This window comes from Castor canadensis, chromosome 11, assembly GCF_047511655.1.
Source record: "Castor canadensis chromosome 11, mCasCan1.hap1v2, whole genome shotgun sequence".
In the NCBI taxonomy this organism is placed as follows: domain Eukaryota; kingdom Metazoa; phylum Chordata; class Mammalia; order Rodentia; family Castoridae; genus Castor; species Castor canadensis.
This window is the reverse complement of record NC_133396.1, coordinates 26,251,114-26,278,756: the sequence shown is the minus strand read 5'-3', so window position 1 is coordinate 26,278,756 and position 27,643 is coordinate 26,251,114. Positions and strand designations below refer to the sequence as shown.

At 47.9% G+C, this 27,643-nt stretch overlaps 2 protein-coding genes and 1 non-coding gene across 3 annotated transcripts in view; 2 read left to right on the top strand and 1 right to left on the bottom strand.

The window, feature by feature from the left end:
* The window catches only part of Spop (speckle type BTB/POZ protein), an 84,663-nt gene extending 78,817 nt beyond the window's left edge, over positions 1–5,846 (top strand). Inside the window, exons 10-11 of the mRNA XM_020171367.2 lie at positions 2,694–2,836; positions 4,546–5,846. Coding sequence (XP_020026956.1) covers positions 2,694–2,836; positions 4,546–4,690 — 288 coding nt within the window. The 3' untranslated portion in view covers positions 4,691–5,846. The remainder of the gene's footprint in view (positions 1–2,693; positions 2,837–4,545) is intronic.
* Positions 5,847–9,868: 4,022 nt separating this feature from the next.
* On the top strand, positions 9,869–10,003 carry LOC141414451 (small nucleolar RNA SNORA42/SNORA80 family). The gene has a single exon (XR_012439479.1). It is a non-coding gene; the product is annotated as a small nucleolar RNA SNORA42/SNORA80 family (small nucleolar RNA).
* An 11,777-nt stretch (positions 10,004–21,780) lies between these two features.
* On the bottom strand, positions 21,781–27,262 carry Nxph3 (neurexophilin 3). Its single transcript, XM_020171396.2, has 2 exons — positions 26,727–27,262; positions 21,781–24,314 (listed from the first exon to the last, which is right to left on the bottom strand). Exons 1-2 carry the CDS (start codon positions 26,778–26,780, stop codon positions 23,610–23,612), a joined length of 759 nt encoding a protein of 252 aa, XP_020026985.1. The 5' UTR covers positions 26,781–27,262; the 3' UTR covers positions 21,781–23,609.
* Between the last annotated feature and the right edge of the window lie 381 nt (positions 27,263–27,643).

The following is a 27,643-nucleotide window of genomic DNA, read 5'->3' as shown; positions in this document are numbered from 1 at the left end:
CCTCTTCCTGCCCTGCTGCTCCAATACCCATCTGAGGGAAAAGTGAGCTCCACCTGAGGGCACCAGAGCTTCTCAGGATTTGCTCAAAGGGATCATCTTCTGTACCTCCCTTTGTGCCTATGGACAGAGGAGGGTGCCTGGATTTATAGTAGAGATTTTACCTTTATTGATCAGTGTTTTGGAGGATCAGGCAGGTATACCCAAATCAGTGCTCTGGTGAAAACTGGAATAATAACTATCTTTCTCATCACCTTTCAAGACTTTAGTACCCAGGCACTAGTGGCTCACGCCTGTAATCCTAGCTACTCAGGAGGCAGAGATCAGGAGGATCACAGTTTGAATCCAGCCCCAGGCAAATAGTTCGTTCCCAAGACCCTATCTCAAAAAAACCCATTACAAAAAAGGACTGGTGCCTAGCGAGTATGAGGCCCTGAATTCAAACTCCAGTGCTGCCACAAAAATTAAAAAACAAAAAACCTTTATTAGTATAATTAGCAATGTGAAAACTCCATGCCCTTCTAGACTACCTCAGTTTTCACCAGTGGAAACTTGGTTTGAATGGTGACAGTGAGAAAATATTCACTGCAAACTCTGGGAAAGTAGAAGATACAGCCCAGTGCCCACTTTTCAAAAAGTTTCTTGACCTGGCTCTGATTTTCAGTGACGTGCTCACTTGTGCTTATGCACATCAGGTGTTTATTCCCTCATCTTCTAGAGCCCATAAGGATGAGTAGTACTTCAAAGACCACTTTTTAAACAAAAACACTGAGGCTCAAAGCTGTATATCCTTAGAGCCAAGTTTAAAACTTCTGTGACCCTGGATTTTCATTCTTGCTCCTAAGCCAGAGACCCTACTAGTAACCTACTTACTGTAAGTGCATAGAGCGTGGGGGTCAGCCTGAAGTTTTTTCATGCCAAGGATATTTTCAGTACAGTGTGTTACCCTCCATTTTAAAAAGATAAAGCAGTTGAATAACAGTAGTGCTTTAAATTTATGAATGAGAACTAACTAACAGAAGCATGCATTTTCAAATTCCATTCAGAATTTCCCTTTAGGTAGACTTTGCTCCAAGCCTATTTGAAAACATGGTTTACCTTTACACCTCCCTGTGAGTTTTAGGAAAACAGTATGAAATCTTTCATGGAAGGATCTAAACATCTAGAATTTACCCAAGAGGCTAAAACAGCTTCTTCTGAGCTTTTCCAGTCTCCTGGGGACATGTGTAATTAGACCAAAAACAAAACAAAACACGTCGCCAGGCCTAGGAGACACAATTTCAATCTCCTGGGTAAGTACTGCCATTAGGCAGGTTTTTTTCAGAAGCATAATTAAGAAAAAAAACTTCATCCCCCAAGGGACAAGAATGGCTACTTTTGTGTAATTATGCAGTAGGAATCAGAGCTATTCACAGTAAAAATCCTTTTAAGAGAATGTATTAGAAAGGATGAGAGGAATAGTCTGTGCAGCACTGTATAAAAATTGAACATTTACTCAGCCTTTTCCAATCTTTTAAAACAAAAACTACAACCTCATTTCTTGCTTGTTGTAGTATCATTCCTATTTTCTATGGAAACTGTTTTCTAGTTACTCAAATGTAAAAAATTAAAGCTGCATCAACCCCAATGAAACCCTTTTTGCTGCAAGAGATCACAGTGCCAGCAGATATGCCTCCTCACCCAGAATTTATAACAATAAAATTGTCCTGGTGTGATTGCCATGATTCAGCCTGGAGGGGCGTTGTGTCATTGGGTTTTGAGGCCCTTGAGGTGGGGCCTCTAAGGGGACTGTAAACAGCTTCACAGTAAACCATTCTCCTATGAACTCATTAATGACATTTTATTTTATGTCTCCTTTTATTTCCTTACTCTAGTTTCTAGTCCCTGAAGTTTCTTAGCAAGTTCATATGTCATATTAGAGAACGAGTAGTAGAGTTGCATCAGACCCAATCAACTAAATCAAATGTGCCCAGCATTAACCTAGACCTTTCATTTCCAGAACATATATTCCCTTTCCCTAGAAAACAGAACTTTTTAAACTGAAACTGGATCCAGGGTCTCTTGCTGTGTCCTTTTACCCTGAGAATCTTAACCTTAACCCCAATAAAATAGGACTTCATTTATCCTTTTCTTTTTAAAAGGAGGCCCTTGGTTCACCCTTATTCAGTAACAACTAGTGGCAGAAATGCTGGTGAAAGTCACCACAGGGCTCCTTTTCACAGCCTGATGGGCCAATTGGGGTATCCTGCTGGGCTAGTGACAATGCTTAAGTAGACTGTGCTTCACCCTATCTAGTTGGCTCTAAATAAAAGAATTGCAGAAAGTTTAAATGTAGTGTTCCTGTTAGCTTGCAGCAGACTAATGCCTTACTGTAAGGGTAGGTGGTGATGGTTTAAGAAAGACAAGAGATACAGTAAACTTTAGAATATGGGGTCTACTCTGTAATTACCATTTTTCTAAAAGTTAGACTTTAGAATTTGAATGGCAGCTATTATTTTAGCTGTCTTCATTTCAAGCTAAACAACTAACCTTCAGAGTATGGTTATGTTTCATAATTGCAGCAGCAGCTTTTCATGCCCTGTGCAATTCTGTTCAGGTATAGGGTTATACAGTGCTACCGCCAAAGAAAACAACTTCAGTATGGGTCAGCCCAGAGCTATTGCAGCTCTGACGACAGCACTGCTTGTGTTTTACAGTATGCCCTGGAACGTTTGAAGGTCATGTGTGAGGACGCCCTCTGCAGTAACCTCTCCGTGGAGAACGCTGCAGAAATTCTCATCCTGGCTGACCTCCACAGCGCAGATCAGTTGAAAACTCAGGCAGTGGATTTCATCAACTAGTGAGTTGGCATTTTCAAAGTTCCTCTTTCAGAATAATTGGATAAGGAAAGGAGAAAGACTTTGAATTAGTGAGTAAAACAGGCGAGTAAGCTTCATTAACCTTTTGGTGGTAAGTGTAGAGTTTTCATCTTTTTTTTCAGCTTGAAAATGGTTTTGCTTTCATGGATTGAATCCTAGTTGTGAGTGAATTGTTTTACTTCCAAATAGTGATCAGAATTTATGAAAATGATAACGTTGCTAGCCTGAAAAAGCTATCTGTCCCAAATGACAGCATTTTTACTTCACCTCCACTGACTTAATAAAAGATATATAGATTTCTAGGAGAATAGAAGTACATTTTTCATGAGTTAGTAAAATGTATCTGATAGTCAGTGATGGGATGGGTAAAAGAGAAGGGATGATCAGTAATTGAGATTGTTAAATACTGTTTAGAGAAAGAAACATCCAACTTGATCTGTTTCTTCATCCCAAGTTCAGGTGACTTGGCCATAGAACTTTCTGAAATACTTTGAAGGGGCCAAGGTAAATTGTGACTATACTCCATCTTCATTGACACATACTCTACTCCCTTGCCTGATGGCATACAAAAGCTGAGGGGTGGGAGGTGGCCCTCACAACAGCAACTCTTGGGTAAAACAAGTCTAAGACATTCCAGGTAGATGAGTAAACACAGAAAATACCCAAAGACAGGAGATAATTTCTTCTAGGTCTAGTTGTAAGAATGTTTGCAAGGAGTTACCAGTTGAGGCAAAAGAGGGAGGGAAGAGGCCAGGCACCAGTGGGTCATGTCTATAATCCTAGCTACTCAGGAGGATCAAGGTTCAAAGCCATCCTGGGCAAATAGTTCAAAAGACCTTATCTCTGAAAAACCCAATACAAGACAGGGCTAGTGGAGTGGCTCAAGTGGTAGAGAACCTGCTTAGCAAGCATGAGGCCATGAGTTCAAACCCCAGTACCACCCCCCCCCCCAAAAAAAAAGGAGAGAAGAGACCAATAAATATTCTGTTGAGTGCTCATAATATGCTGGATGCATGCTTAGTACTTTTTAGAAATTAACTCAACCAGCCATTGAATGAAGAGTAGTAATTATCTCACTCTTTCCCCCTTTTTTTTTTTTTTTTTTTTTTTTTGTGGTAGTACTAGAGATTGAACCCAGGGCCTTACACTTGCAAGGCAAGTGCTGTACCACTTGAGCTATACTCCCAGCCCATTTGTTTCTGTTTTGTTTGTGAGATAGGGTCCCAGGCTCTGTCTCCTAAGTAGCTGGGATTATAGGCGGATACCACCATGCTGGGGTCTATCCCCTCTTTCTTGACAATCACATAGACCCCAGCTATGATCTGCCCTGTGATTACAAAACTAGTAAAAGATGAGGTTAGATGGAAGCTTGGAGCTGACTGACTGAGAGAACCCTTGATCTTTTTCTATATTGGCATCATCAGTGAATATAAAAAAGTACAATGTTAAGAGCCTAAGGAGTGTTCCACTTTGGGTTTTTGAGACTAGTGGCTCAAAGTCCCAGTTTTGAGAATTATAACGGCCGCAGCCTAGTCACCAGTCTGCCCAGGTCTAATAAATTCTCATGCATATTAAGGATTGTATCTGGGTGTTTCTTGAACTGACACTGGGAAAGTAGGCTATCTAGGGGGCTGATCAGCCCATCTTTTGCACATCCCTTTGGTAACCTTTGTCTCTGTATTTCTCCTAGTCATGCTTCGGATGTCTTAGAGACCTCTGGGTGGAAGTCAATGGTGGTGTCACATCCCCACTTGGTGGCTGAAGCATACCGCTCTCTGGCTTCAGCACAGTGCCCTTTCCTGGGGCCCCCACGCAAACGACTGAAGCAATCCTAAGATCCTGCCAGTTTTGAGACTCCGTTTATTTTCCAGAAGCAGCAGCCACTGTTGCTGCCACTGAGCACCAGGTCGACAGCGCAATCTGTGGAGCATTTTCTCTGTTGTAGGGAAAATACTGTTGTGACCCCAGACTTTTAAAACAGCACTAAATAACTTAGGGGAACGGGAGGGGGGAGGGAAGGGCCCAGGACTCGAGGCTACTCAACCTAATGAAAACCCTGTTGCCGTGTCACCATGTTCCCTTTGGCCTGGCCGAGTTTGACACTGGGATTCAGTTTAGGCGCTGGCCCCAAGCACATCCCAGTGGTGGTACTTCGGGAGAAACCTACCTGCATCTGATTGAGAGAACAAATCATCAGGTGCCTGGAGCAAAAAGGAAAACAAAACAAACAAACAAAAAAGGACATATAGTTTTATGAGAAAGGAAAAGGAAAGAAGAATGAATTTTTGCAAAAATTTTCACAAATCAGTTTGTGGATTCTAGTAGTATTTATGTTGAGAGAAGCAAATTTTAGTCCTTCCAGCTGTACTAAAACTTGGATGTTTGTGAAAACTCTTTACTACCATACGAGTATCAGAAGAACTCTCTCTTTGTTAGCACTTATTGTTTGCAAGAACAGAATACATCCATTTACCCTCTTCTGAAAAATGACAAGTGAAAGCAGAAGGGGAAGGAGGTTATTTGATCTGGAAGATGAGTGTTTTGATGATAGTGGCTTTTGCAAGGTTCTTTATTGGTGTTGAAAACTGGAAGAAATAACTCATCCAGAATTCATACTGTCTTGATAAGAACAATGGTTCCCTGTTTTTAGATACTATGGAAAATGTTTTTTGGCATTTTTTCTGATTTTATTTCTCTTCCCTCTCCCCTTCCTTTTTCTAAAAAACAAAATAAAATGAAACCAAAAAAGCAATCAAACAAGCAGAAAAACAAATCCAGGAGACATACAAAGCAAAAAGAAGAGAAAAGAAAATTTTATTATTAATGCTGTATGAAAAAATCCCAGCCCAGATTGCTCAACTGTTTGTACCTGATTTGCCACCTGCATAGGAGCCAGCCCTCTTCCCTCTGATTAGCCCCTCTTCCTACAGGGAAGAATTTCCAAATGTTAAGTTTTTTCTTTTTGAAAATATAAATAATTACTATTTTGTACTGTGTGGTGTCTCTGGTCTTTTGTTTTACTCACCTGGCTTGTCTCTCGAGTCTGAGTTTCTTGCTTATGGGATTTTAAAGCCCTTATTTGATCCATCATTTTGCAGGGATTATGTTTGAAATGTCTAATAAGCAGTAGGAATTTATTTATTCATAATCTCAAGTTTTCTTTGTGAGCTATCAACATCTGCCAGTCTTTTGTCCTCCTTAAGTATCTGACAGTCCACATCCTGAGGAGGGACCAGGCCTCTACTTCTGCCAAGGCAAGTAATTTTAGCGGGCTTTTCTGCACCCTAGATGTTTGAAGATCTAATCCTCAATCTCCTTTCTCCTAAATATAAAAAGATTAAGGTACATGAACGTGGAGATTAAATAAAGGGAAATTACTGTCTCTGACTGGTCCTGTCATTGACTTGTGTTTCCATAAAAGTTAATGTCTTAACTCCCAGCAAGCTCACAAAAATGCTGTGGAATTCCCTGTGTGTCTATTTCATAGCATTGTTAGGACAGTAGGTTACAATGGAAAATGCATTGGCCATTTGGCTAAGGGTATATTATTTGACCTTAGGTGGAAGTGCAATGTATTTTCCCTTCCATTTATTTCCAGCGGACTTCAGCCTTTGCAAATTTTCCAGTTTCATTTTACTACTCCTAGAATGAATAGATATGGTCTATTGCCAATATAATCAAAGGCAGGATCTGTTTATTAGAAAGTACTCCATCGTCAATCTCAGTTTCCGCCTGAGTGTGACCTGTGTGAAGAAGTGCCAGCTTCCCAGGCGCCAGTGGCTCACGCCTGCAATCTTAGTACTCAGGAGGCAGAGATCAGAAGGATTGCGGTTTGAAGTCAGACTGGGCAAATAGTTCGCAAGACCTATCTTGAAAACACCCTTCACAAAAATAGCGCTGGCGGAGTGGCTCAAGGTGAAGGCCCTTAAAACAATAAAAATTTAAAAAAAAAAAAGTGAAGGCTCTGAGTTCAAGCCCCAGTACCAAAAAAAAAAAAATTGCCTGCTTCCACTGTGTATTGACTGCAGTCCTATGCTGTCTTAGCCCTCACTTTCCAGGTTGGTCATTGACCTAGCAATTAGGACAAATACAAAGCCTTCTATACCCATGTTGTCTCTTGGATAACTTCATTTGCTCTGCAGCTTCTGGTTCACAGCTAACCTTCATCTGCAGGGTCTCATTTGAACTTCCCTACCCAAGAGTTTGGTGGGACAGGCAATAGAGAGCATCTTCCCCTTATATAGCTGGGAGAAGGTGAAACTAGGGAAAGTAACATGTGTAAGGTCACACAAATATTGAGTGCTAGATCTTCTAATGCCAGATCCTGAAGATTACATAATGAATGGAGGAAGTTCCATTTCTGGAATGCTTAGGTACAAAATTGGAAGTAAAGCCTGCTTCTTTTGGGAATAGTGAGAACAAAGCTCTGGAAAGCTGCCTCTGCTGGCCTGGCCTGTTCTTCAGAGGTTCCAGGAGGTTCAGCCAGCCAGATTTGCTTTCCTCTTCACTCACAGAAAGCTCGGGGTTGGGGAAGGTGGTCTCAGGGAATGCACACCCAGGAGGGTCTTGACACCTAACTTCTGTCAGGATGAAGGCCTCTTCTGGTATTTTCAATAATTACAGAATTTCCAGAATGAACTTTACTATGGGTACAAAGCTGTTGGAATTTCAGGTACAGGTAATGCTGCTTGATGCTTCTGTCATCATCATTTCTGGACATGTTTGTTTTTGTTTTAAATGATACAGTTGAAGCCATCTGGTTCTGACAATATCAGAGCCCCAGCATACTGTTCATAAACCTCCCATTGCCACCACCCCTTCCCTTAGCTCCCTCACATCTGAAATTTAATTCAAGTTAACTCCACAATCTGGGGCATGTGCTGTCACTGCAGAGATGTCCGTGCCAGTGGAACAGTTGGAGATTGCAATTCCACAAGGATATGGCTTATTTATCAAAACAGTATTTCAGACTAGTAGTTTCATAGAACCTTTGGAGTTGCACTTTCAGGTCCAAGTAGATTATCTGGCATCATCTCCTTCCTGTGGGCAGCCACCTGCACGCCTGGCCAGCCATGGAAAAAAATTCCTATTTCCTACATGGAGATTAAACCTCCATGTTGTTATTAGGCAGTTTGGACACCTCCACAGATTTGGACAGTTTTGGAAAGAGATGTCTTTTCTTTTTTACTGGTAAGACTGCTGCTGCTTTTCATATATTTAGGTCCAGCCAGGGACATAAAGATCCTTTCCTAAACCAGAAGATCTCTGGCTAGATAACTGCTCTGTGCTTTCCTTTTTAAATCTAGCTTCTACCTATTGTGGGATCTCCATATTGTATGAGCCTGTGCAGATAAAAGGAAGCAGCTTATATATTTGTGAGCAGAACAATAGAGGGGGAGTAGAGCTGCACTTTGAAACCGACTGTCGCTTTGTTCTGGCCCTTCAACTCCTGTAAAAGAACAACTAAGTCCCCAACATGACAGTATTGGATCCTTTGGTTTATCTTTGTCAAAGAAATTCTTGGCTGGAGCCCAACCTTATTTTCCACAACTAGTTATCTTTTTAATTATCTTGAGCCCTGTGTGTTTCCTTTGTCTTGTGACTTTTCACTAAACTCTGCCCTCCATCATTTAAATTCATTTTTGATGGACTGCTGACTAACCTAAAATTCAGGTGAGTATTGTTGGGCTGCTCTTTGTATGTGTGTGCGCAAAGTAGATGTGTTTTCCCCCTTTCAATTTCAGAGGTGACTGCTGTGGGGGACCCTTTGACCCAATAGCTGGATGCCTCATGGAAACAGTGGGCAAGAAAGCAGATGTAGGATGATCAGTCTTTGGGATAATGAGCTGGGTAAACCAGAAGCTTTGACCTCCAGATGAGAACAGAAACTTGCATGTTGTTGACTGATGGGATCTTTATGCTGCTAAGCCATTAGCAAGATGATTGCTCCCCCTCTGTAAATCCTGTAATGCTGGAGTAGGAAGTGGCATCTGGAATACTATTTGGTGCTGATTTCTGCAGTCCTAAGGAAAAAAAGTATTTTAGACTTGAGGGAATTCAATACAAGCAACAGAACTGATTAAGGCCTTGAAGGGATCACCTCTAGGGGAAAAACCTTATGAAGATAAAATATGTGTCATGCCAGTATGGGAGTTTAACACCAGTACCTGCAGCTGACAGATGTCACAGGCATTCTGAACACTTGGTAGCTTGTCTTATGCAGCCCCATTCATTCCAGTTGTGTAGCTTGGGAAGATGGTGATGAGATTTCCTGAAGGTCACACAAGCTGGCCCAGAGCCAAGAAACAACAGAAAACAAAGGAATATTGGGGGTGTAAGCCCAAGGATCACTGAGAAGGTGAAAATCCAAAGAGTGCAAGGCAATGATACAGACTCATCCACTCCTAATGCTCAGTGAAATGAGGAGAAAAACTCCTCAAGACCCTTAAAGGTGAGCTCTTCACACCAGGCATTGGTGACTCACACCTGTAATCCTAGCTACTCAGGAGGTAGAGATCAGGAAGCCAACCTGGGCAAATAGTTCAAGAGACCTTATGTCAAAAAAAACCATCACAAAAAAGAAGCTGGTGGAGTGGGGCAAGGTGTAGGCCCTGAGTTTAAACCCCAGTCCTACCAAAAAAAGTGAGCTCTTCACAAACTGAGGGAGAAAAGAAGTGCCCCACTGAGTTTACCTTTTCATGTCAGGGAAAACAGATACCCAGAAAGAAATAACATGCTCAAGGTCACAGAAATTAAAACTCAGGCCACTGATTGAACAGCAATTACTGAGTACTTAGGAGACCCCAGACATTATACAAGGCTAGGCCTAGGGCAGAGGTTAAGATTTCTACTCTACTAACTTAATCTTAAGGCAGAAACAAAAGCTGAGGACTAGAAAGAAGCTATTGGGCTTAGCAGGTAGGAGGTCAGTGTTTACCTTAGAGCAGTTTAGACACATGGTCAAATTGAGTATTAAGCTGCTCTTTCAGGAATTTCGACAGGGAGAGAAGAAAGGAAGCTCTTAAGAATTTATATCTGGCCCATCCCCCTGGTCCTTCATAGTGTCCCATCCCAGGGCAAGCTGTGGCTCCGAACCATTGCCTGGCCTCTACCCATAGGCTGCTGGCACTGAAGTGGGTTGCACAGTAGAAAAGAAAAAAATAATTTATATCTTAACCTAGTCAATGTATTTGTTTTTGTCCAGAAGTAATGATGTTCAGGTTGTTCCATGAGTTACGGACACTTTAATAACTGATACTCAAAAGTGTTGTGCAAGTCATGTTTATAGAATATTATAGCTTTAAATTGAAAATGAAAACAATTGCCTCCAGCCCTTACACTATTTTTGGAATGATTTGCTAAAGACATGTTTCTGTATTTCTTCACCCTATCTATCCATCTTCCAAGTGAAAGTTTTTCACACCTTACCATGTTCTCATGGACCAGTATTTTGGCTCTGTGGTGTGTGGCTAAAGGTTTACTGTTCAGCTCGTAAATATGGAAGCCCTTATTAGTGGCCCTTTACCAGATTAACCTGTAGTGTAAATCTCCCATCTGGGCTGATTTCAAGTCTCCAAGGTCATTTTATTGATTGGAAGTTGGGAAGGGATATGTAGAAGGCCATTGAACTTTTAATAATGGCATTTCACAATCAGCTCTCAAAATTCCTGATGTTTTAGCCAGTTGGCTCTAGAGAGCCAGTGTGGACCAGTTCTGGCGTATACTAGTGTGGCTTCAAATTTGTCTTTTTAACATCTGTGCTTCGTTATCCCATAGTGATTTAAAGAGCACTTACGGCTGGGTGCAGTGGCTCATGTTTGCAATCCCAGCTACTAGCGAGGTAAGAGATCAGAAGGATGGAGTTTTGAGGCCAGCACGGACAAAAAAATTAGTGAGGCCTCATCTCAAGCGTCTGGTGTGGTGGTAAGTGCTTGTTGTGCCAGTTATGAGGGAAGCTGTAGGTAAGAGGATCTGGGTGTGAAGCCAGCCCCAGGCAAAAATGCTAGAACCTACCAGAAAAATAAAGCAAAAAAGGGGGCATGGCTCAAGTGGTAGAGAACTTGCTTAGCAAGCTCAAGGCCCTAAGTTCAAACCCCAGTGCCACCGAGAAAAAAAAAAAAAAAACTAGTTTAATGGCAAAATGAAATACTGCCTTTTATTCATCTATAGATACGTTGACATTTGATACATGAACCAACAGTTGTGACACATTTTAATCTCTGGGTAAATTAACACATTTTTATTTGTCTCTCCAGTATGGAAGTGTGTTTGTGGGAACACTAATGAAAAGCAGGTATCAGCACTGAGGTGTCACCTAATCAGTGTTGTTACAAGGGTACAGTCTTCATAGTACGTCCTTCTTGTCCCCATAAACTCTGAGCCAAAGTTTTCTAGAAAGAAAGAAAAGGGCGTTTGAGTGTGATCAGCTGCCAGTGGGCAATCCTCAGGATCCTCCCACAAAAACTGAAGAATCTGCCTTGATTTGACCCCACAGGAATAAGGTTTTAGAGCCTGTCTATTTTCTTTACTAATAATTCATCTGTACATCCAATATACGGTATACTAAGGACTGGGTTGAATTCTAGGTTTACAACCCTGAGTAAAACTGACTGCTCCCTCCCCACAGGGAGGTTCTAGTAGGGGGAGAGTATTCTTAGCAAGCCCACAGTACATACTCTCAAAAAAAAAAAAAAAAAAAGATAAAGGAAGATTAACAAAAAAGGAGAAGTGGCAAGAGAGCTATATGAAGAAAGCAAAGTGAAAAGAACCAAGACAAAAAATGTTAAAAGTAAAACATGCCCATTGAAATGAGCACCATGGTTACCTTAGCCAGGGCATTTCTGGGAAGGGACCCTAGCTGGGTTGAAGTGGGGACTAGGTTGAAGGTAAGGAACTAGAAACAGTAGACAAGTCTTTGAGGTATGGCTATGAGGGAAGGACAAAGTTAGGACAGTAACTGGAGGAGGCAAATGGGTAGAGGGAGTGTTTGCTTATTTTACAGGATGGAAGCGCTAGGAACATGTTTAAAGCCAGGGGAAGGACTCAGTAGAGACAAGCTGTTAAAGCACTGAGGTCCACCTACTGTGAGGCTCTGGGGGTGGACTCAGGCAGGAAGGAGGCCTGACTCCCTGCCTGTGAGGGAAGTCCTACAGAAACAAGAAAGCTTGTCTCAGAGTAGGAAGGAGAGTGAGTTTGCACCTGGTAGCTTAGATGTTTTTCAGTATTTTGTAGAAATGAGGTTCAATGGTGAGAACTGGGGAAGGGTGGGGTCTGAGGCATGATCTGAACAAACTGGAGAGGAGGAGTTGGAGTCAGTGCACAGGGAGCCAAGGCTGGCATTCAGAGAGCGCTTTTTCTTCTGGGGAATGACTATATTGAAAAGAATTCCTGGGAAGTTATGAGAAAACACACCATACTTTTTTTTTCTTTTTTTTGCAGTAGTGGGCCTTGAACCCAGGGCCTATACCTTGCATCACTCCATGGCCCTTTTCTGTGATGGAATTTTTCAAAATAAGATCTCTCAAACTATTTTCCCAGCCTGGCTTCCAATCTCAATCCTCCTGAGTAGCTAAGATTACAGGCATGAGCCACTGGCACCTGATTACAACCATACATTTTTAACATGTCTCCTGGCATTGAATAAAGGCTTCAAGAAGGTAAACTGACTGATGTTACTGGTATTGCTATGTAATTATTGCTGTTTCTAACCCAAGCCATTTGTGGCCTTTGAAGTTCAATTCCTTTTCAAATTTCTGGGATTGGAACATAAATCTGCAATGAGGTAGATGTGGGAATCTTCAGCAGAATTTGCTCTGGAAACGCATCCTGAGATCAGCTTGCCTGCAGTCTGGGTTCCTGCTATAATGTGTAGAGAAGGAAGTGTCCACTGGGGCCCAGAAAGGAGCCTGTGCTAAATCTCTTGGTCCCCTGGATATCACATTCATTCTTCACTTATGATTCTCACTGTCATCATTGTGATAGCGTCCAGAGATGAGGAAGTTAGGCATTCCTGAGAGGAAGGTAAGAGATAGGGGAGGAGCACTTCATCTTGTAGGTACAAAGATAAGGATTGGGGAGGAAGTAACTTGGCACTCAGAGCCCCTTGTCTTGGGCTTTCAGAATGGCCAGGGAAAGACAGACACATCTGCTAAATCAAGCCCATTTTTATGTGGTGTTCCTCCTCCTGCTTCTCTTTCCTTCCTTTTCTGCTCCCTGTACCTCCCTTCTTCTGGAACATGGAAGCTTCCATTTATTTCTCCACTGTTTTCCTAGACATTTCTCTTCCCGTCTCCGGTCCCCCTCACTAGAGTGACATCTTGAGCCTGATCCTGTCGCATTTAAAAAAAAAAAAGAGAAAGAAAGAAAGAAACTGCCTCCAATGAGCCCTCCAGTTCTGATCTCCACGGAGATGTGGCAGATGGCAGAGCCTGACTGAGCGGCAGCAGCCCCCCATCCCTGGCCAGGGAGCTGCCAGGGCTGGTAAATGGGACAGTTACATACTTTCCCACACTTACGTACCTTCACCTACCCCCTACTTAGAGTCCCCCAAGCCAGAATCTAGAGAATCAGCCTGGAAGAGTGCAGCTGCCTTCAGCTGTGTCTCCATGTAGCTGTGGGAGACTTCCACATAGCACTGAGTTCAGGGCTCATCTAGAAATTAAGAATCACTGACTGGGCTCTGTGTGTACCCGGAGAGAGGAAGAAGGGTCTCACACAGGCCTGTCCTCAGGAAGCTCGACATGTGGCAGAACAGGTACAATCCAAGGCAGGGTCACATTTCACACACATTCACAGGGTATCGGCAAGGGACCCTGGGGCCATCCAGTCTGATGAGGAACTGGTCAGTAGGTGGTATGATGAAAATAGGTGTGGAGAGAGGGAGGGAGCTGGGTTCCACCAGGACATAACTGAAGGTAGGACAGTAGGGCCAGTTCTCAGGGCACTGTAGGACAGTGAGGTAAGTAAGGTGGGAGGGCTCCAAACCTGGAGAGTATGCTTGGCTGACTTTTCTGAGGGCTTAACTCTGCTAAATAAAAACCCTTTGTCCATCTGCATTCTCTGAACGGTGTGCATGATGGGGGGAGTCTATGTAGATGAAACCCCTCCATGCATTAAAGGGGCTTCTGGAGGGCCACCAGAAGTGGAATCTGGGCCCTAGGAGCAGCAGGATGCAACCCAGGACCCCATTCCTTATCCAGAAACAAGGAAAAGTGAAATAGATTCTTTTTAATGTGTCATCTTTTGTAGATGTGACAGATTTCTGAGCTTCCCTAGGTTGTTTGCTTTTGGTTTTTTGTTTATTTGTTTATTTTTATTCCCCTGCACATCCTTTCTGGAGCAAGGAATGGCAGAGCAAATGGCCATTCTCCTGACCTTGCACCAGGGCACAGCCAGGATCAGGGAGGGCTGTGGTGTGAGGCTGTGATCTAAGCAACTATGCCAAACAGTTCCAGATACCTTACTTTTTCCAACTCATAGTAACCCTCTGAGAGGTAAAGAGCACCCCCATTTCACAGATGAAGATGTTCAGCAACTTGCCCAAGTTGTATAATGAAGTGCAGAGCAAGGATTAGAATCCAGGCAGTCTGACTTCAGAATCCATCCTCAGCTACTGGGCCACAAGCCTGCCCTGAAAAAAAGAAAACAGCCCCTCTCTCCTTCCCAGGATGCCCCTGCGCCCAGTGGGGGGTAGGGGGGCGGTGGATAGGGGCTAAATGACAACAGCCCTGCCATAGTGCTTGCCATCTACAGAGCCAGTCTGTCCCTCCCTGTCACTGTGTGAGCAGATGTAAATGGGGGAAGAATTGCCCAAGGCCCAGAGAGGCCAGGGGACCCAACAATATCACATGGCAAGTAAAACTCAAAACCACCTCCCTTCAAATGCTGGCTGGCATGGCCTTGCCCTGTTTCCAGGGTGAGTGGCACCCAAACCCCCTGAGGTTCACAGGCCCTTCTTTCCCAAGCCATGTAGGAGATTTGGGGTGAGGACTTGTGGTATAATAGGAAGAGAAGTTCCTAGTTAGAAGCCATAGGTCATGGCTTTTCCTATGGTTGAGTGGTTCTAGACTAGACCCTGTTTGTCATTGGGCCTCAAAAGCTTTTTTTTTTCTTTTTTGAAGTACTAGAGTTTGAACTTGGGGTCTCGGGCTTGCTAGGCAGGTGCTGTTCTACTTGAGCCATACTCCAGCCCTCACTGGGTTTTTGAAAGCCTTTGTAGAGAAAACAACACACTTCATCAGGGATGGGAGATGTGCCAACACTGCGTCTCCTTTCCTGCCTTCACCCTTCCTGGGGACCCTGAGAATGCCTGAGTGCCAATGGTGCACGCAGCTGTCTTCTTGCTGCCAGTTCCTCTCCCACTGGCAGGATGAAGGTTTTGATCATGAGTAAGCACCATCCAATGAGGCACTGACCTCCCATGCAGACCTTAATGTACCAGAGCACCTGTGTTCAGGTAGTTCATTGGCTGCAGCCCAGGAGAAATACCATCCAGTCCACCCAGACCAAGGGCCCACAGCCTCTGACCCAGGGAGCCCCCAAGCTGAGGAGGAAGAAGCTCTATTTGCAGTTAGTCTGAGGGGACACCACATTTCCTGTTCTGACAGTCTCCAAGCTGGCAGGTGCATGGCACTGCAGATATCCCAAGTCAGAATAGGAGCAGGCTCTTTGGAGGCTGGAAAGATGGAGGTGACAAAGGAAGCAGGTTTTGGAACATCTGGAAAGAAAGGTGTGGGAGGGGAGGGTGCACAAAGGCCTAATTTTGGAGGGCTCTTTCCATAAAGTGAAATCCAGAAATTCCTGGTCTGCGCACTTGGGGAGAGGTTTTTTGTTTGTTTGTTTGTTTTTTTCATCTTTTCTTTTTTGGTGCTGGGATCGAACCCAGGGCCTCACACATGCTAGGCAAGCTCTATACCACCAAGCTACATCCCAGCCCTGGTCTGCGCACTTGGGAAGGGGACTTTGAGGGATGGAAAGGTTAGCCTGGTGGTTCCCACTTCTCCTTCCTCTTGGGCTTCCTGCTTCCATTCTGACCCCTGACATCACATCGACCCCAAGAGAACATTCCCTCTGAGGCTATGGCTCCAGTATGAACCAATACCTCTTTCCTGATCCTCTGGCCCAGTGGAGACCAGCTGGAACTTTGAGAGGCTTTATTAAACAATATTTGTTGAGTGAATAAGTACTAAGGGAGAACAGAAGGGGTATTAACGGATGATGTCCACAAGGCCTAAAAATAGCCCAGCTCACGAGTTTGAGTTTCTGAGTCTGTCCTTGCCAGGGCTTGGCAGGCTCTGGCCTGGCTGGAGCTCATTCTGCCTTCACAGAGAGTAACCGTTGAGGCCCAGCACCATGGTGAGGCAGTGGGAGTGGCGTGGGGGCACCTTACTAGTCCTCAAGAAACCACATGACCCTTCTGCAGCATACCTAAGTTACCCCTTGTCATCCCCTGTCCCCAGGACAATGACACCTTGGGGAAGGACTGTGTTCTAAGAACACAGCTTTGCTTTGGTGGGTACAGAGGTACCTCTGTTTCTTAAGCCAGACCATTAGAGAGAAATCAGAGTCATGACTACCCCTATGCAGAGTGCTGGCCTTGGGCAAGGCCACGGTCCTCCTAGTAGGCCTCAAACTTGACCTTAAATAGACTGTGCTAGTCTCGCTCCCAGCAAAAAACCAATACTAACAGCTTCAGTCCAGAGCCATGTACTGTGTTCCCAAGGGCCTAGTTTGCTCTATCTCCCACTCAGCTGTACCCAGTAGACCAAACCAGTACCCTGGCCACACTGGCTACTCCATGCACTTGTGGCCATCAGGTGGGGAGAAATGTCCGGCAACCTGGCAGTCCCTGAGAGCTCAAGAAACCACTCCTCTGCCCTGTCAATGGTGTTCTCATCACAGGCCCCCTTCTGCCTTAGACTTCCAAAAGCTGTGTTGTTGCAGGTAATTAAAGGGTTTTAATTAAATTAGGATCCCATCTGGCTGGGATCATTCAGGCCCTTAATGAGGACTGCGTGTCACCAACATCAGAATGTAGATGGGGACTCAGACATGTGGGGCCTGAATTTGGGGACTGGAGGCCCTTCAGGCAGGAGTAAAGAATCCTGAACCCCTCAGGGGTTCCCTGAATTATAGCAGCAACTTGTTCTATCTCCAAAAATGGAGGCCATACGGCTGGAAACGTAGCTCAAGTGACAGAGTGCCTGTCTAGCAAGAGTGAGGCCCTGAGTTCAAACTCCAGTACTAGATGACAGAGATGGAAAGGTCCAGAGCCTTGCCCATAAGTCGATAAACCTCTCTGATGTGTGGCAAGATACATGAGTTCCATAGCTGAGGAAACTGAGGACCACAGGAGCGAGTGCTCTAACACATCCACTGAAAATCAAGTTGAGTTAGGTACAGCTTCAAGAAATGGAGACCCAGCCCAGTGCCAGTGGCTCATGCCTGTTAATTCTAGCTACTCAGGAGGTAGAGATCGGTAAGATCATGGCTCAAAGCCCAGGCAAATAGTTCTGTAGACCCTATCTCAAAAATACTCAACACGAAAAAGGGCTGGTAGAACTATTAACAATAGCCAAGTTATGGAAACAGCTAAGATGCCCCACTCACCCCTGTTAGAACAGCCATCATCAGCAATACCACCAACAACAGGTGTTGGCGAGGATGCGGGGAAAAAGGAACCCTCTTACACTGTTGGTGGGAATGTAGACTAGTACAACCACTCTGGAAAAAAATTTGGAGGCTACTTAAAAAGCTTAACATTGATCTACCATTTGATCCAGCAATACCACTCTTGGGGATATACCCAAAAGACTGTTACTCCAGAGGCACCTGCACACCCATGTTTATTGTGGCACTATTCACAATAGCCAAGTTATGGAAACAGCCAAGATGCCCCACCACTGACGAATGGATTAAGAAAATGTGGTATCTATACACATTGGAATTTTATGCAGCCATGAAGAAGAATGAAATGTTACCATTCGCTGGTAAATGGATGGAATTGGAGAACATCATTCTGAGTGAGGTTAGTCTGGCCCAAAAGACCAAAAATCATATGTTGTCCCTCATATGTGGACATTAGATCAAGGGCAAACACAATAAGGGGATTGGACTTTGATCACAAGATAAAAGCGAATGCACACAAGGGAGATATGAGGATAAGTAAGACACCTAAAAAACTAGCTAGCATTTGTTGCCCTCAATGTAGAGAAACTAAAGCAGATACCTTAAAAGCAACAGAGGCCAACAGGAAAAGGGGACCAGGAACTAGAGAAAAGGTTAGATCAAAAAGAATTAACCTAGGAGTGGGGGCAGGGGGGAGAAATGAACCAAGCCTTGTATGCACATATGAATAATAAAAGAAAAAGGAAAAAAACAAAGAATTAACCTAGAAGGTAACACACACACACAGGAAATCAATGCGAGTCAACTCCCTGTATAGCTATCCTTTTATCAACTAGCAAAAACCCTTGTTCCTTTCTATTATTGCTTATACTCTCTCTTCAACAAAATTAGAGATAAGGGCAAAATAGTTTCTGCCAGGTATTGAGGGGGTGGGAGGGGAGAGGAAGGGGGCGGAGTGGGTGGTAAGGGAGGGAGTGGGAGCAGGGGGAGAAATTACCCAAGCATTGTATGCACATATGAATAATAAAAAGTAAATAAATAAAAAAATAAAAGAAAAAGGGCTGGTAGAGTGGCTCAAGTAATAGAGCACCTGCCTGGCAAGCAGGAGGCCCTGAGTTCAAAATTCTAGTACTGCAAATAAAAGGAAGGAAGGGATGGAGGGAGGGAGGGAGGGAGATCCAAAGCACAGTGGTTTAAGCGAGGTAAACGTTTGATCTTTCTGTCACATAAAAGTATAAAGGTAGACAGCCTAAGGCCCATATGGCACTTCTGTTCCACAAAGTTTTCAAGACTTCTTCTGGCTCACTGCTCTGCCACTTGTAGGGTGTGGCTTTTACCACACCGTCTAGGACGGCAACTAGAGATGGTGATCATATACATATTCCAGGCAGCAGGGTAAGGATAGTGAAAGAAAGAGCAAAAGGTGTACATGAACTGTCGTAAGATTTTTGGAACTTGCCATATAACTGCATGGCTTTCATGTCATTGGCCAGATCTCAGTGGAGAAATGTAGAATTTGTTTCAGGCAGCCATGTGCCCTCTTGGCTAACAACTGAGGAACCCATAACTACAGAGGCAGGGGAAATAGATATTATGGGATGATGAGCTGTTTCTGCCACATGCATCAGGGGAGGGGACTCACCTGGGGAGGGGGCTATCATAGACCCAGTCTCCTGCCTCTATCCATGCCAGAAGCAAGTCTGAAGTTAAACCTATCTCCAAAAGCAAGGATGAACACGCATTTAATTTCCCAACCATGCTCCAATATGGGGAGAACCTTAGTTTGTCTTATAAGGAAGAGCAGGGAGATTTTATTTTTGTTTAAGACCGCCTGTTTAAATTACAGGCCAGGGATGAGGACCCAGCAGGAGCTTCCTGCACACCGTGTTGCCATTTCATTGGCAGCCTCTGTGGTTCAGGAGGAGCTAGCGTGTCCCTTGGGACTACCTAGCCAGGTGGCCCTGAGATAATGAACTGGAAGGTCTGGAACTTGGCAAACTTGGCTTGACTTATTATCAGGTCAGTCTTTGAGCTTGGCAGGCCAACAGGAAACAAGGTCCCCTGTGGAACCAGAACCCAGCCCCCAGCTGGCAAGTGCCAGTTCTCCTCTGGCATTTGTGCCTTGGAGATGGTATCAGCTGCCACTCAGGACTTTGGCATAATCGGCAGGTGCCGCCCCCACCCCATCTTGCCTCTGCCTGTTGAGGTTCTTGTCACCCATCACCCCAGCCCCCAGTTCTCCTGGCAGTGCCATAGGACTCCGAGTCTTTGGAAGTTAACAGTCTCTCTCCCACTCCCAGCCTCGACACTGGATCACTTCCCAACTCAGAAAAACCAGTTCACTGTGTCTCCCACTTGATGATCCAGGTCTCTGGTCATCCTATGTCCTTCAGCTGCCTCCACCCCCATAAACCCTTCCCCCAGCTTCCCTACCCACCCACCCACCTTGTGTGTCTCTGAGCAATGGGCCTCACCATGGGAGCCTGACACATACAAGGTCATCAGCATTCCTGCCAAGGCTGGGGAATGGGGTGACTCAGTTCCCGCTTGCTCATCTAGGGAAGAAGAATGGAGGGAGGGAGGCTGAGGGGGGGACCAGTCACTCATTCGCTTTTGTCTTAAGCTTCCTCAGGAGCAGGACTCAGCTTTGCTAACAGTGGGCATCTGAGAAGGTTGCCCTGTCATGTGGGAACGCTGAGGCCAGGCAGCACCTCTGTGCAGAGCTGAAGAGCAGCAGCAGCAGCCGGGTGCCCTGACACCTAGAAAAGGGCAAGGGTTCCCCTTGCAGTCACAGTACACTTCTTGCCCTCAGGGAGACTCCAGGCTGATGAACAGCATAGCCTCTGCCCCAGGAACCCTCAGTCTGAAGGGCTATCCAGCCTGTCCTCAGGGAGTGCTCATTCTGATGAAAGGCACTGTCCCTGGTCTCAGGTGCTCCCCAATCTGAGGGGGAGATACAAGCTATGTCCTCAGAGAGACCCCAGCCTGTTAAGCTTGTTTCACTCTGATCGGGAGAGACAAGTTCTCTGCCCCCACTGAGTGCACGGACAAGCAGGACAGGACCAACAGCATAGTCCTCAAACAGTTTGAGGAGATCACAGACTGCCCTGAGGGCTGTGGGAGGAAGCCAAAGGGTTGGGGTGAGGGTAGGCCCCAGACCTTCTTTCTGGGAAAGAGGCAGGCTCCTGAGAGAGGAATACTTTGCTGTGGGTGTTTGAATGGCAAGGGTGGGAGGTCAGAGCACCTTGTAGGGGCTGGGACTCATCTGGGGAGGGGGCTGTCATAGGCCTTGCTCACCATTGGCAGAGGTGGATACCTTCTTAGCCACAGGAAGTTGAGTGGACCTATTTCCCTTGTGAGGACCAAGGGGGCTCAGGAAGTAAGAATAATAAGGGCCACAGGGCTGTTCCAAAGAATTAAGATTTGGGAGGAAATCTGTTAGCAAAATCAGGGCTGAGAAGAACAGCCTGGCTACTGGGAAGGCAGGAAAGGAGGAAAGAGGAAGCAGAATGTGCATGAGGGTGAAATGAAGTTATTAAAATGAACCCACCCCCTGCGCAGGCAGCACTATGTGCCAGGAAGGCCAGGCCCTCCAGCTGTCGGCAGCAGCTGGCTCTCTGCAGGAGGAGAGGAGTGGGAGGGGGTGGGTCAGAGTGCCCCCGGGGCCTGCTGAGAGTTCAGCTGGCCACACAGGGGAGTGGGGGTGGGGGTTGCACTGCTCCTTCCTCCAAACCCACATTGCTGCAGAGGTGCTCCAGGATAGTGTCTGGTGGGCATCACAGGCGGGAGAACTTCTGGATTCCAGCAGCCCATCTCCCCAAGAGTTCCCTGGCAGGGCCAAGCCCTGGGCCTATGTCTAGGCACCTGTCTACAAGGTAGGAGGGAGAGGCATGGAGTGGCAGGTGTGTCTCAAATCAGCTCAGAAGAAATGGCTGCAGAAGTACGGTGCAGAGCAAAGCTGGGATGGTAGTGTAAGCTCCAGCTACTCTGCCTTTCTGGGTCACTTGACAAAAGGCAAGGCTGCAACAAGGTGGCTTCCAAGCCCTTTTTGGCTCTAGGCTGCGGTGTGCAAGAAGACTGATCTGGGCCCAGTGCTGCTGGACAGGAGCAGAAGCTTGGAGTGGCAAGGCCATCTGGCCTTCACGCCAGGACTCTCTTCATTGTGGCTATACTGCCAAAAGGGACCCGGGGGACCTGAGCAATGACCTCCCAAGAAAGCAGACCTATAATGACCTCCAGAAGAGAGATCGTGAAGGGAGCTCTAGCCTTCCCTTCCCTGAACTCCAAAATGTCCAACCAACTTCCTGGAGAGGGGCCCAGGCAGCCATTTATTCTGAGGTTCTTTTTATTAGCTGGGGGAGGGAATGGTTGCTCTCATGTCCCCCGAACCCCCATCCCCAGCCTGTTCCTTTACTAGCATATCAGATCTCTGAAAGGACCCTGTCCTAGGAGAAGCAGATGGGAATGCCTGTTGGGACAGGGAGGATCTCTCAGTCCTCTGGAGCCAGAGCTGAAGGAGTTCAGAGGTCATCCAGTAGTTCTTGACATTGTCCCTGGACAGCAGTGTCAGCATCTACCTGAGCACTCAGTACAGATGCAGGTCCTTGGGCCCCACCCAGAACTATTGACCTATGTGGTCACAAACCCTCTGGATGATTCTGATGCTCACTCATATTTGAGAATCCCTGGGTTATGCAAACCCATCATGTTAAAAAGAAAGAAACTGAAAGAGGCCAGAGAGGCTAATGAATTTAGCCAAAGCCACACAGAAAAAATAGTGGCAGAGCTGGGATGCCATTAGGCTTTTGCTATTGCCCCCACAGGGCTGGTCTACCTGGATGACAATTCAGGGGGATGAACAGCACATGAATTTGGCCCATCCATCCACCTACCAGCTCTTTCTTCCAGAGCTGCTCTTTGCAGATACTACCCCAAGAACACCAAGTACAGAATGTTTACTCTGGTTTCTGCCCTTGGATCTGGTCACCAGGAAAAGGGACCAGCAAGAGCAGCCCCAAAGCCTCAGGGAACACCAGCTCCAGCAACTGATGGAACTCTGCAGCTCTGATCTCCAGCAATCTTTTGCTGCCATTTGAGAAATGCTGGCTGGACCAGGGTTTGGGGCTGTGAGTGGGGGTGGGGCTATCCCCTGGACAACTCAAAATGCAGTGCCCTAGGGAAAACTTTATTCCCTACTCCAAGAACAAGATTCTGCACACAAAAGTCAATAGGTGATTTCACAAGACTTCCCGCCCCTCCCCCCACCCACAGACGACACTATGGAACAGATCCAGCACGGACTCACAGTCTAGCCTCCTGTACCCCACACCACTATCAAGGAGAGCCCCAGTCTGACAGAGCGGGCTGGCTACAAAGAGACCGCTCTCAGCAGAGGGTGGGGTGGAGGAGAGACACACAGCACACAGATGGGCTTCCACCTTGTGGTCTTGGTGCCTCTGAAAGGACCCTGCCCTAGGAGAAGCAGATGGCAATTCCTGCTGGGACAGGAATCCCACAGTCATCCTGTCTCAGCTAAAGGAAGGTATGCTATCAGCAAGAGGGTGAGCAGGAGTGCGGAGTGCTGGCAGGAGAGGGAATTTGAAAAGGGGTGACCTGGCTGGAGACAAATGGGGAAGGTCACCATTTCAGCCTCGTGCTGAAGTGCTCAGTGCAGGACGGGGCTCAGCCCTGCCCACCACTGACCCCTGGGAAGCCCCGTCTCAGCTGTCCATCCTAAGGTGACTATTTGGTGTCCACACTGATGAGGTCCCCTCTGCCTGTTATTGTCCTCTGAATGGCAGGAAGGGGGCCAAGGACTTGGGGTCTTCTCCATGACTTGATCTGGAGCCATCCTGGTCTGCCTGCCCAGGGAACTCAGGGCCCAGTACCTACTGCTCAGAGCCCCGAGCCTATTCCTTTTCTGATGCTCCTGTGTCCTGTCTTTAGGTCGGGCCCAGTAATGGGGACTCTTCCTCACCACTTGAGACTTGGCCTTCATCTCAACTGGTTTCTTCTCTCCAGCCCCCTCCCTGCCAGGTCCATCCCTTGCCCAGTGTCCAGACAGATGGTCTCCTGCATGGGCAAGCCTGATCTTCCAGCCTTGACCCTGCCCCTTCGGCCTGCCCAGGGTCACCCAGAAGGGTAGTAGGGGGTATCGCTGTGGTAGTTGTAATCTGGGCACACCTTCTGGACCAGCCGATAGTCTGTGCTGTAGAAGGCAATATAGACACAGACGACTTTGAAGGGCTGGGAGCAGCTCCAGGTGGCTGAACTCTGAGCATGGTCTCGGGAGCAGGTCTTGGCTGGGTCGTGGGTGCAGAGCGAGGTCCGGCGACCACGTTCTACTTTCTCCCACTCCATCCGGCAGTTGAAGATTTTGGAGGCCTTGGCTTCGATGAAGATCTGCTGTTCCTGGTGGAACTCTACAGCTTTGCTGGGGGGCACGAGGCTGATGGAGATGTTGCCCTGGCCTGTGGCATTGTGGCGGAAGTGGACACTGAAGGTCCCGTTGCCGTGGTCCACGATCTTCCCTGTGACGAGCAGGTTCAGGGCTACCGTCTTGATGTTGGAGTAGAAGTCGCCCCAGCCAAATATTTTCTTCACTTTGGCTGAGGGTGGAGGGTTGTGGTTTGGGCGGTTGGGGGGCTGCCCAAGGACGCCCCAAGCCTCCCCAGGTGGAGCAAGCAGCCCTAGGAGAGTGGAGTTGACCATAGGGCGAGACTTGGGTGAGATGTGGCTGCGTTTCCGAGGTACCCGGGATCGGGACTGACCCTCATGATCATCACGCTCAGAGTCTTCTGAGCCAGGGGGACCATCATCCTGGCCACAGATGACCTAGGGAGGGATTTGAAAAGAGAGTGAGCACTGTGTCCCCAAAGGACACAGGAGTTTTGGTCCACTGCTCCCCACCTCCAGCATTAACTCTGTCCCTGTTCCTTGAACTCTGGCTCGGCTGAGGGCTCCTGCATGTTGCTCACTTATTTTGGGGTCAGGTGTACACTCTGGCTTATGTCTGACACTTGAGTCACCTCACGTCCTTTCCCTACTGTCCTGTCTCTAGCCACTATTCAGAATCTGGAAGGATGGGCAGGAATCCCCTCCAGTGGACTGGAGCACCAGAAACACAACACGGCCTCTTCCCACTAGAAAGTCCCTAGTCTAATGGGAGAGGCTCAGTTGCTGACCGTGGGAAGCCCCCTCTGATGGCAGAAGCCCTCATTCTGATGGGGGGAGACAGAGTCCCCTACCTCTGTGAAATGTTCAGGCTGATGGGGAGGCACAACCTGTGTCCTTAAAGAGCCCCTTACCTATCCTGGGAGCTCCCGACTTCCTAGTCTGGTAGATGAGGTACCATTCCTACCCTCTGATAACTGCTACCCTTCGATGCAAAGAAAGCCTGCAGATAATGCATTAAGAACACAGACCCTAGTGAAATTCCCTGCCCAGGACAAATGCAGTTTAGGTTTGCCAGGACTACAGGAAGACTGGAGTGTATGCCACGCCCAGGATGGCCAAAGGTGTGGAAAGCCACACACTTCTCTAGGCAACAGTGGTGATGACATGCTAGGATATTACTTGCATTAGGAGGTAGGAGTTTTATATATATATATATATATATATTTTTTTTTTTTTTTTTTTTGAGGAGGGAGTTCTTATGATTTCCATTTCACAGATGAGGACACCAGGGCCGGGAGGTTACATCACAACAAGACTAAGGTCACATAGAGTCAGTCTTTCCATTATAACAACATTCCTAGCCTCAAAGAGCAGATATACTTTTTAAAAAGATTTTTATCCAAGCTCAATCCCCACCCAGAATGTCCTGTAAAACTCTGCTAGGGCTGGCCCTGCTTCTGCCCTCTTAGGAAGATTTCCTGAAGGAGGTTGGGAAGAGCCAAGAGGGCTGGCATGACCAAGGCCAAGGGCTCTGCAGGTCATTCGGGAGGTGACAAAGCCTTTTGAGGGCACTGGTCTGGTTGTGTGTTTACTGGGCTTTTTAGAGCAAGTTCTCCCCTGCGCATTTGTCTGTGCCACCAACACCAGGGTACCAGCTTAGCTGCAGCAGCATCTGGATCTGGTGATGACACTGGGGTGGGGCTGGGGAATACCTGAAGGGTTGGGATGGGAGGGTTCCAAACGCGTTTGGGGACTTCATGCCCTTGTTCTGGCCTTGGTGGTGATGAAGCTGTGTACTGTGGCCAAGGCTCTGTGCCCCACAGTCAAAGCTGGCCCTGCCTGCCAGGTCCCCAGGGTAGAGTACAGGACAGTCAGGAAGTGAGGCTAGGTTCAGAGCCTCCCACCTGTGTGTACTTGGCCCTGGGAGGGGGGTGATGGTGGTCACAGCTGAATGGTGGGGGGCCAGGGCAGGGCCACAGGTAAGGGCTGAACAGGCTCTTTCAGCAGGAATTGGCGGGGGAGGGGGGGCGGTGCTGGAAAGGGGATTATTGTTCTGAGAGAAGAGACAGATCCAGATGTGGAGCTGAGGCTTCTCCAGGACAGGACTGGGGCCCGGACCGGGCGGAGGCGGCGGGCGCTGAGTCGTAGCGGGGCTTAGCTCTGGGCTGGGGTCAGGGGCGGGGTTCCCCGGCGTCCTGGACCGCCGGAAAACCACGAACCAGTGCCAGGGGACCCGGCTCTCGGCGCTCCGTTCAGTTGCCGGAGCGCCTGGGGCGGGAGCCGCCTGCCCAGGTCCTATGGGGCTCGGGCTGCGCGCAGCCGGTAGAGCGAGGAAAACAACAGGCGAGGAGGGAGGGAGCGGGAGGGAAGGCGGGAGGCAGGGACGCGGGGGCCATCCCCCGCCTGGACCGGCTTTACGCGCTGGAGCACCCGGAGCCCCTGGCTCTCTAGGTCCCAGAGGTCAGGGGAGAAGCCCATGGCCCCTGATCAGGTAGGTCGCCAGCTCCATCCCCATCCCTGTCCATCCCCTTTCTGCGCGTCCCAGAGTGCGGTGAAGGGGTCGGGCAATCCTAGGCGACCCGGCTTGGGGCCTTTTCCCGAGTGCTAGTCGCACCTCCAGCCACCAGCCGCGGAGTGGGTGGGCCAGCCAGACAACCCTCTCCCCGCCCCTATTAACCCTTTATGTCCAGTCTCCGGCCTTGGACCCGCCCTCTCCCCCAGCTCCAGTCTTCGCCTCCATCCCTGGGATGCCTGGGGGAAGGGAGAAAGTTTCTGGGCTCGGCCGCTTCCCGCGCGCTCCCCCATCCTAGGGACCCCCGCCCCTCCTTCCCCTTCCCGCCGACCACTCACCAGATACAGGCTGCCCTGCACTAGGAAGACGAAGCAGCAGCGGGTCAGTTGCATCTTCCTCCTCTGCTGCCGTCTCCTTCCTCTCTTTTCCTTTCGGGGTCCCAGGCCCCTTCTTCCCCTTCCTGCTCCTTCAGACGCGCGGTCCCATGCTCCAGTCCCCGGCGGCTCGCGGCCCTCCCCTCAGCCAGTCGCCTAGGATCGACCCCGCCCCCTTCGATCCAGCTGTGTAGCCGCTGTCCCCCTCCCCGTATCCAGCTGCGCGCGGTGGCGGGGGGGAGGGGGGACTGCTCGAGGTCCCAGATGTGCGCCCCGAGCGCCTCGAAGGGCTCCAGTTGCGCGGTAGCTCTGCCGCTCCAGATAGGCGCTTGACGCCCCGCTCGGGTTCCAGCCGCTCGGCTCTTGCCCAGATGTGCTGGGGACCTGCGCGCGCTCCCGGCCCGGGTGCTAATTCCCCAGACTAGACGGCCCCTCCCGCCCCGTCGCGGTGCGCCCCCTGGCGGACGCCCCAGGCCGCGCCGAGCCGTGGCCGCCCGCTCCCAGCTCTGCGCCCCGCCAGACTGGAGCGCTCCTGGCGCCCAGGCGGCTCTGGCTTCCTCGTCCCTCCCACTGGCGGCGGCAGCGGCGGCGGCAGGTACGGTGAGCCCAGCCGGTACCTCCGGATTTAACCCCTCCCCTGCCGGCCCGCAGCCCGGGGACCTAGGAAGCTGGTTCTCTAGCGAAGGGGGCGAAGAAACTCAGAGAGGAAGGGAGAGAATGGGAGCCAGGGGATAGGGACCCCACCTTATTTATTTATTTATTTATTTTTCGGTCCTGGGGACCGAACCCAGAGCCTCATGCAGGGACCCCCCCCCCCACCTTTTCTACCCCCATTGGCAGGGTGTCAGTTTGTATCTGGCATTGGGAATCTGTTCCTCTAC

Excerpts from the sequence above, each read along its gene's own strand:
- Nxph3 (XM_020171396.2), bottom strand. The coding sequence starts at position 26,780 with ATGCAACTGACCCGCTGCTGCTTCGTCTTCCTAGTGCAGGGCAGCCTG. Across the intron at positions 24,315-26,726 it reads TGCAGGGCAGCCTGTATCTG|GTCATCTGTGGCCAGGATGA; the intron begins GTGAGTGGTCGG and ends ATCCCTCCCTAG.